Source organism: Trachinotus anak, unplaced genomic scaffold, assembly GCF_046630095.1.
Source record: "Trachinotus anak isolate AG129_WGS33_773 ecotype Australia unplaced genomic scaffold, CSIRO_AGI_Tana_v1 ptg000021l, whole genome shotgun sequence".
In the NCBI taxonomy this organism is placed as follows: domain Eukaryota; kingdom Metazoa; phylum Chordata; class Actinopteri; order Carangiformes; family Carangidae; genus Trachinotus; species Trachinotus anak.
This window is the reverse complement of record NW_027273872.1, coordinates 183364-193364: the sequence shown is the minus strand read 5'-3', so window position 1 is coordinate 193364 and position 10001 is coordinate 183364. Positions and strand designations below refer to the sequence as shown.

At 39.1% G+C, this 10001-nt stretch overlaps 1 protein-coding gene across 1 annotated transcript; it reads left to right on the top strand.

The window, feature by feature from the left end:
• Window positions 1-3598: 3598 nt before the first annotated feature.
• On the top strand, window positions 3599-10001 carry LOC139606311 (uncharacterized). The gene is made up of 6 exons (XM_071458400.1): window positions 3599-3931; window positions 5625-5701; window positions 6944-7924; window positions 8028-8180; window positions 8279-8371; window positions 9090-10001. Exons 2-6 carry the CDS (start codon window positions 5669-5671, stop codon window positions 9411-9413), a joined length of 1584 nt encoding a protein of 527 aa, XP_071314501.1. The 5' UTR covers window positions 3599-3931; window positions 5625-5668; the 3' UTR covers window positions 9414-10001.

Sequence of the window (10001 nt, the reverse complement as noted above, 5' to 3'; positions counted from 1 at the left end):
ATAAATTGCTTTTTGGTAAAGTGTTCACCTGCCTGGCTTTTAGTAGTATTTCAAATACTTGGGCTGTATCTCAACACCCCCACCCCATTTTTTTTTTTTTTTTTTTTTTTTTTTTAATCATGTCATTGTCACTCAAGTTTTGGTTCAAATACTATATATTTGTCACAGTGACAGGGCTTCATTTGACAGTTGACAACATCTGGTTTGCCCCAGGTCCTCCAAGCCTATCCCACAGTGCGGTGCACTCACAGCATCTCTGCATCGCTGACACCTGTTGACCTTTCTTTGGTCAACGTTGTCAAAGTTGTAGAGCTTAGAGGTAGGAAGGAATGAAAGAAGGAAGGAGGATGATGTTCAGTGAATAAAAGCTGTCGGTAGTTGAATGAAGCTCTAGCGTAAATTCAATCAGGAAGACCTATCCTCTTGCATGCATATGCCATATATAATCCTAATTAAGCCACACCTCTTCTCACATATTCACTCATTATTCCCTCATTCTTCTGGCCCATGGCTGTCATCATCCTATCAGCTGTTCAGACAGCTGTTCACAACTAACCAATAGCAGGCCAACACAATTTCTCGTTAGCCTATCATCTGCTGGTGCTCCCTTTTAAAGATTTTTTTTTTCAGTTTTAGTTTCCTGCTCCACAGACGTGCACCCCTCCTCCTCCTCAATCTCCACCTGGTTCCAGAGTTCATCAGCTATAATTCGTCTCAGAGGGATCTTCAGTCTTCTCGGCGTCATAGGTTTCTTCAGCATCTCTACATCAGAGGTCTCTCAGCCATCCCATCGTCGGGGGATCTTCAACCTTATCAGTTTCGGAGCATTCTCAGCCATCTTCAGCATCAGAGGTTCTTTGGCCATCATCGGCATCAGAGGGATGGTCAGCTGCCACCACCACCAGTGTCTGTTCTCGGGGGGATGATATACATATACGTACATGTATTTTGCTGCTGCTCATCCTAACTCTAAACATCTCCCCCACGAGACCAAGCGCCAAAGTCTATAACTGCAGCACTATCATCACATATCTTGTCTAATTAAAATATTTACTTTCACTCCATTCACTTGTCTCTCCTGACTGAATAACAGTTAGTAGTGGATAAAGGAACTATTCATAAGTTTTGCTGTTGCTGCAGACCCAACACTCGCATTAAAGTGTTTACTTACCAGTGATACCAAGAACTTCAGTCATCACTGCATATACAAGACAAGAGGTTATAATATGTTCTCTGAACAGCACTGGGGCAAGGGCCACCTGGTTAGCATGCTAACTTCAGTAGAAGAAAAGTAGTGATGAAAATAGGAGGAAAACAAAAGGGATGCTTTTCACTACTGGAGACAGCCCTTGGCTTCTTTAAGACTGGTAGATAAACAGCTATTTATGCTAACGTTGTCTATGTAGCATTAGCAAAACATACAAATGGCTCAGTTACTGCTGCACTAATCAACATTTTTCTATTAACAATAGAAAAGATCACTACATGTAACATGAAAGGTGTCACTTGTAGTGGCCAGTGAACATATTGGAGCACTTAGGAGCTAAAATGCCAGATTTATCCAGATTTATTTATTTTAAGAGAGTGAATATTGAGCTTACTTGAAATGAGTGAAAATTGTTGCCTTGTGTCCGCTGGATGTATAAATAGGGAGTTGTTTGCTAACATCTTTGCCATGTAAACTTTTTAAGTAGCAAAAAAATAAATAAATAAAATCAAAATATCATTGTATGTTTCAGGGAAATTTTATATTTTCCTTTTGAAATAGATGATTACAAATAAGGGCGCTGTGTCAGATACATCAAGTGCAACACATATTTGCAATAAACATATATGGAAAACATGGAATATAAATGAAGAAAAATTGACTGAACGGTGTTAACTGCAGGAATTGTGTGTGTGTGTGTGTGTGTGTGTGTGTGTGTGTGGGTGTGTGTGTGTGTGTGTGTGTGTGTAGAGGGGGAGGGGTGGGGGTTATTGAGGCTATCTTATCTAACACTTGAGTAGCTTTATGGCTTCTAATAGGCACCCTGTCGGATTGAATTGTAAATATGGAGCACCATTGTGCATTCAGAGGTGTGTACATCGTCTGCTTCATTTACCTGATGCTAAGTCATGACCAACCCATTTATTACACCGTGCAATCCACAATTAAAATGAAGAGAGGCTCACAAGGAAAAAACCATTTACTTTAGCCCAAGCTGCACTTACACACCACACACTAATTTCACTGTTACTTGAAAACTTTCCATGCATGGAGCACATTATCATTTGATTTCCATCCAGAGTTCTCAATTAAAATTATACAGAGGTTGCATTTCATTACCTGAGCTCGGGGCAATTTGCAGGCCATTAAGCCTACCTGTTTCACTGGAGATGTTTTTGAGGTGAACATCTGGGGTTGAGGAGGCAGAGCATGAAATGAAATGCCCCTGGCTCTCTGCCCTGCCTTTTGTCCAAAAGGGGCCAAGGGTATTAGAAGGCCATGCACAGTAAAGAGCATGTTTCTGCAGGCTGCAATAAATTGGTCTGGGTGTCTGAATAGAAATAGGAAATGGACCATGAATGTTGGATACCAACTTTGTCATACAGCCATCAAAATGACAACAAAAAGTATTTCAATATGTGCTGTTATAATAATAATAATAATAATAATAATAATAATAATAATAATAATTATTATTATTATTATTATTATTATTATTATTATTATGAGGAGGAGGAGGAGGAGGAGGCGTTTGTCAGCATGGATGTCATGTCACCAGTGAATCCTTCTCTTTGCAATCTAAATCCTGTACACTTGTAAAAATGCAAAGTGTTCTTTGCTGAATTCCCCATAAGGGATCAAGATTCTCTATAAAACTGTAATTGATTTCTGTGCCATGCAATAATAAAGACTTACCATGAAGAAACTACTCTTATGAGACCTTTTAAGAATCCAACCTCATTACACCTTGGATCTAATGTTTTTCTCTGAATCATAATTTAAAATACAAACTGCAATTATGTTGCCTAATGACATAATGTAATTTGGTTGGTAATGTAATAAAAACTTACGACAATTATTCTCTGGAATTCTCTGATCAAGATCTCATATGTATTCCTTGTGCATATTTTGCTCAGTGTGAGATGAGACTGAAATATGCCCACAGACTGTACTTGGAGATAAAAACAAACAAACAAACAAACAAACAAATAAAAACATATCAGATCTTCATTTCAAGCTATTTAAATGTGGGTTGCACTTACTTCTTGGAACAAAATTTTATTTTTGTCATACCTCACCAATGTTTATAGAAATGTATTAACCTGATGTGGCTGTTCTTGTATTTTAATGTTTGAAGTAGTGAGCAATGTCACTTTTTTTATCAGCTATAAGTTATAAAAGCTTAAGTTTACTTTCAAGCAATGTTGTATTCATGTAGTATCACCTCTAAGGGTCTGAATAGTACTACAGTACTACATGCTGAGATTTAGCAGTTACATGGAAGAGATCATATGAATGGATTAGAGCAACTGCACTGTTAACCCGAAAGTTCACTTTATGCAAACAGTTTGAGTAAATACCGCTTTTAAAAATGAGTTTTATCACATTACTTAAACAGTATGAGTATATGAAGAGTGTATGAGACAGTCATTGGGTGTACTCAATTGTGTAAGTTTAACAAACTTAAACGATCAAGTTTTACCTCAGGCCACAGTGCTGGTCTGTTGTGATTGGCTCAAAACTCAAAACAAGTCTGTGCTTGTCCGTTGGAGGATACAGAGAAAGTTGCGCCATTTTCTTATTTCCAAAGAATAATTTAAGGTCATTGAACTTTGCATGCTCCTTACATTTTCTACCTGCATTCTTCTGCTTTTAGCAAGGACGCGTGGACGGTTTTAAAGGACATTTAAGGACAATTTGCCTACCATTTTCTGCCTGAATGAGGTGAGTTGTCGTCTCTATTCAAGTATTCTGCTGGAACATTTCTAATTTGAAACGTGTACATTTAAAAGTGTGTAAATTTGAGTTGACTTAGGTACATTTTGAGCATTGGACAATTGCAGCATTATGTTTTAGAGTAGCTCTCTCTACTTGTGTGTTCTCTACATACAGTTTTGCAACAGTAGTTTAAAATTCAAATTATCTGATGATTATCTGAATTATCTGTTTTGAAAAAATTCAATGCCCACTTTTAACATTAGCTTCATTTGCCCTACTATTTTTGTTTAAATTAAAATGCCTTGGAAATGTAAGTACTGCCCTGCCACCTGTGAGAAGAGAGCACAGCTTTTTAAACATTATAGGCTAAAACATGGGACTTATGCAAGAACTGAGCCCTTTCCTTGCTTGCATCAGGAATGTTTATGTACTTTCAAGTCTCTCAATGCACTCCATAGCCATTTGTCCCACTTTCACACCAGAAGTGTGGATCAGCCACAAACTGTAGACTCTCAAATGAAGTTTCGCTGTTTGTCATGTGAATTTCTTGAACCCTGCACTGAAACTGAATACTTTGCTCATCTGCGGAGTACTCACTTAAAAGTAAATCACAAAGTTGATTGTCCTTATAAAGACTGCAAATTTCAGAGCAGTGTATACTCCACTTTCAATGCACACAAAAGTAAAACACAGAGCGCATACTTGGGAGAATTTCAAGTCTGAAATAATTGTCAGTGTAACCAATGATGCTTGTGATGAAGCGGCCCATGAAAGTCAAGGTGAGCTAGAGCAACTGGCAACTTCTGACACAGAAGACCTAGAGGTCATGGAAGAAGCCTGTGATGATCTTTGTGGTTTAGGAAAACAGCTTGAACACAATCTAGCATCTCTGTTATTGAAAATGCAAACTATTCTGCATATCCCAGAGAGTGCTGTACAAGAAGTGATACAACACCTTTGCCAAATACATGACCTGTCACAACCATTACTGTACAGTAATGTCAAGGCAGTACTTAAGAAACATTATCCAGATGTGGATGAATTAGTTGTAAAAGAAATAATCTGTGCTGTTTCAGAAAGTAATGTGATGACATCATTGTGTGGCAAACATGGATCTCTTGGAACTGTGAAAAGGAGGACAGCCTATGTGAGGAATAAGTTTCCCCTGGTGATGCCTGTAGAATATGTTGTTGAAAAAGGCACAAAAACAGTTGTATATGTCCCCATACAACACATGCTACAGAAATTATTAAACAAAACTGACATTTTAGATAAAGCAATGTCAGAAAAGGTGCATGTTCCACATGAATATAGTTCATATGCTGATGGAGAGCACTTTAAGGAAAATTGCCTTCTTTCAGTGGATGATTCACAGTTGCACTGATACTATATCTTGATGACTTTGAAGTAGCCAATCCTTTGGGAACATCAAGGCTGAAACACAAAATGTGTGCGGTGTATTGGGTTATTGCTAATGTACCTGCCAAATACAGATCAACGCTAAACTCTATTCAGCTTGCTCTACTCTGCAACACCACCACAATCAAACAGTGTGGTTATGAGAAAGTTCTGCAACCTCTTATCCATGATCTTGTCTCATTAGAACAGCATGGTGTTTATGTAGAGCAGCTAGGCACAAGTGTGAAGGGAACAGTTTTGTTTGTAGCAGCTGATAACCTTGCCGCCCATTCAATTGCAGGTTTCCATGAGAGCTTCACAGTCAACAAATTTTGCAGAGTCTGCATGGCATCCAGAGGTGACATTCAGCAACAAGAGGTAAGTTCTGGTTTGTTTCATCTCCGAAATGAAAACTGTCATGACAGGCATGTGCAAGAGGTGATGAAAGACTCAAGCTTAGGTCAAAGCTCAGGGGTGAAAGGACAGTGTCCTCTTACTAAAAACCTGAAACACTTCCACGTTGTCAAGGGTTACCCTCCGGACATTTTACATGATGTCTTGGAAGGAATTGTCCCCATTGAGGTGTCTCTGTGTCTGACAGACCTGATTGCCAAGAAGTATTTTACTTTAGATATGCTAAATGAGGCCATCAGATCCTTTAATTACACTTTTGCAGACAAGACTGATCAGCCTCAGACAATTGGCAAAGGATTTTCAAACAAAGGGACCATTGGTGGAAATGGTCACGAGAACTGGTCCATCATCAGACTTCTCCCACTTTTCATTGGTCACTGTGTCCCTGAGGGAAATAACTCTTGGGAAATTCTCATGCTCCTCAAAGATATTGTGGAGCTTGTTGTGGCATCTAAGCACACTGATGACACTCTGCATTTTTTGGAATGCAAGTTGGCAGAGCACAGAGAGCTGCTGCAGTCAACCTTTCCAAATTTCAGGTTGCGACCAAAACACCACTATGTGGAACATTACCCTCACCTGATAAAGAAATATGGCCCTTTGACTGATGTTTGAACTATGCGCTTTGAGGGTGAGCATAAATTCTTCAAAAAAGTAGTTAGAGAATCCCAGAACTGAACTTTAAAAATGTGGCCCTGTCTCTTGCTACTAAACACCAGAAAGCACTCAGCTACTATTTGGACTGTAGCTCATTTTTCAGGCCAGCAGTTGATATGGCAAAGGTTACAATGGTCTTAGTCACATCTTTTCCCAGTGATGTTCAGAGAGTACTCCCTCAACACATAACCACTCCTGGTTCAGTGCTTGTTGCATCATCTGTCTGCATTGACGGAATCAAGTATAACATAGATATGATGCTCTGTATTGGTTCTTGTTCAGGTCTCCCTGAATTTGGTCAGATTACACAGATTGTTGCAGCTAACCCAGACATTTTGTTTGTCTGCAAAAAAATGACAGCATGGTACCATGAGCACTTTCGGTTCTACCAGCTATGCTACACTGATGGCCCTTCTATTTGTGTAGTTAAGCTGCCTGATTTAAATGATGTCTTTCCACTGTCAGCATACAAAGTACAAGGAAAGCTTATGGTGACTCTTAAGCGATTTGTTATTTGCTAAAACTGTCAATATTTCTTTTTTTCCTCAGATGGCTGCACAACAGAAGCTGACGATGAGAGTTATTTTTTGTGAGGGGGACATACGAAAAATGACAATGACTCCTGGTCCAAATTCGGTTGATGATTTAATAAACTGGTTCAAGAAATCAGTTGAATCTGATTACAACTTCACTTTACAGTACGAGGACCCTGAATTCAACAATGCACTCTGTAATCTTACAGACATTTCAGACCTCCCTGACAAACCTACCATCCGAATTATTCCTGTCCTTGATCTCATCCCAGTGCCACAAAGTGAAATAAGCAGTGACGTGAGCAGCCAGCCTGACACAGATATCTTGTCTACCTCATCTCTTGAGGGTCGAAAAGAGTGGCCTGAGGTATTTGACATTCCAAAGTTTCCTGTAGACGTGGAATACAGATTACGCCAAGGAAATCTGATGTATCTTCGTGATGGCACTTTCCTGAAAGTAACAAAGGATATGAAGCACGATATTCTTGAGAAGCTGGCGGAGAAAATCTATGGCTACAAAGCTTATCCAATAAAAGAGGAGTTTGAAGTTGCTGCAAAAGCCTTGGTAGCAGAACACCCCTGTCTTAAAGAACAAGGCTCATCATCTGGCTGTCAAGGATGGATAAACAGCCTTAAATTCAAAATGGGGAATTATAGAACGAAAATGCGCCAGCTGGGACGGCCTGATGTAACAGTTAACGGGGGTAAACGTGGAAAAAACAATGCTGATGGTGAGCCTTCTCGCAAAAACATAAAGAAGCCAAGAAAAGGGGAGCTCAATTACCTTCCAGAATTTCCAGAGGGAATGGATGTTGCGAGGCTTGAAGCAGTTCGAGAGGCCATGGTCAATGAAATGCAGAAGAAAAACCCAAATGATTATCTTATTAGAAAAAACATGGACATCACATTTGCTCTTAGAAGGGAGGAGGTGGTAAAGCATGAGCCTGATGTCAGCCAGATGGCCCAACGCTGGCCAGCGCTTTTCACAGAAAGCCAGGTTTGTGAAAGTGTCCTTTAAATTTATTTTCTTTTTTGTGTAAACAATATTTATAAGTAACTCTGCCTGAATATCAAAATTGACCATATTTCATATTTTTCAGGTGTACTTGGAGTTTAACAGGGTTGCTGGTAGAAATCTTAAAGAAGAGTTCTTTGGTGTTCTTGATGGATTGTGTCCAAGCTTGATGGAAATCTTCAAGAGGAAGACAGGTCGGATAGGCAAGCAGTTAGCTGATCTGATACAACAGACAACGGTGGGTTGATATTTCTGTGGTACTTCTCTATATGAACAAATTAACTGATATAAGATATATGTCTTTGTTCTACGTTTGTGTCTTATATCTCTTTGCAGAGCACTGAGCCAACAGCCATGAGATGCCTTGTCCTGAGAGGACTTCCAGTCATTCTTGGGGATGATGCGTCTATGTTCTTTAAGAGCAGTTTGGTGAGTAAAGTTTTCTGTTTGGCGTTTGACTCAGTTTTTCCATTCTCCTATGTTTTTTTATTTGGGATGATGGGTATGTATTAATTAGTATTGAAAATGTTTCATTGAATCTAAATTGATTTTAACTTGATAATGTCCCTTTCCTGATAGCAAGAGGAAATTAATTACTGTATTTTGTACTACAAAATATGCAAAAATTCAAAGGGCTTGTATAGTGACTTGGTTTCTGCAAAAACAAAAAACCTAATCCACTGAGGGGCTGCTGCTTGAACTTCCAGTCAACGCATAGTTTGTGGCGGCTCCACTAAATGAATCCAAACATCTCCAATGTATTTCTAACATTGCCTTTATTGATCTACACACACTTATCCCAATAATAAATTGAATGGAGAATAAACTCAAATTAGGCCACTAATACTCTGGTCAAAAAACTGTTTGCTTCTCCCTAGTCAGCAGCACACCTGAAGAGTAATTAACCCTTTCTCTATTTGTACCTTTCACATATCACACTGTCCAATACACCACCTACTGTCAAAACATGGGATCTACACCACAACAGGCACCTATACATGAACACAGCTTGTTTACAAACCATTATCTAAAATAAAACCACTGTGAATTATGAAAATCATAATATTTGTGAAGACCTCACAACTGATTGTAGACAAATTACTGTTAACCTGAATATCCTCTTTTTGTCTTGTTTCCCGCATTATAGAATCTTAATGAGGGAGCCGCCGTGGATATTCCTGTGGGAATCCTCTGCTATGATGACACCAGCACTGCAAGCCCAGCAAGCCCAGCATCGCCCCAACTAAACCCCTCAAGAGTGGGGATCATCCTAGAGGGCAGCCTTGTAATGGAAACACTCAACCTACCTCAGGCAATGTGCCTCTTGTTTGGCTTTACCTACGCACTCCACCTGCAGTACCCGAAGTGCTTAAAAAACACATTCACCTTCATTCAGCAGGTAATGCTAAATTTAGGTCGAAGTGAGCTACCTCCCAAGGTTCAAAAGCTGAAGAATGATCTTGCAGTGTAAGACACATTTATGCTCATGGCACAATTCTTCATGTCCGTTTCTGGATTGTTGCACAAATACATTGCACTCAATGGAGCAAATATTCTTGCAGTCGCTCATTTTGTATGTGATTTTTTTTACCAACTCTGGTCCTCACTGCATAGTTGTTCTTAATGCTACTGTTCTTAATGCTTAATTTGTTGTGTGGCAAACAAAGCATACAGTTTTCCCTTTGCACTTGGAGCAATGGAGCAAATATTCTTGCAGTTGCTCATTTTGTATATGATACTCCTCATATTACATGTGTCTAGTGTTGTTCATTTTACTAAAATAATTCTACAGAGAACACATGTCAGAAGTTGCAGTTTTTGTTACAACTCTGGTCCTCACTGCATAGTTGTTCTTAATGCCTGCTTTGTTCTGTGGCACACAAAGCATACAATTTTTCCTTTTGCACTCGCAGTATGCTGCTACATGGTCAGTGTTGTTCTTTTTAATACTTGAAAATTGTTCATAGAACAAACATTTAAAAGACTGTGTGTGATTGTCACTGTGACTGTGATTGTATTTGGAAGGAAATCGTTTCATAATTCAATACACATGTTCTGT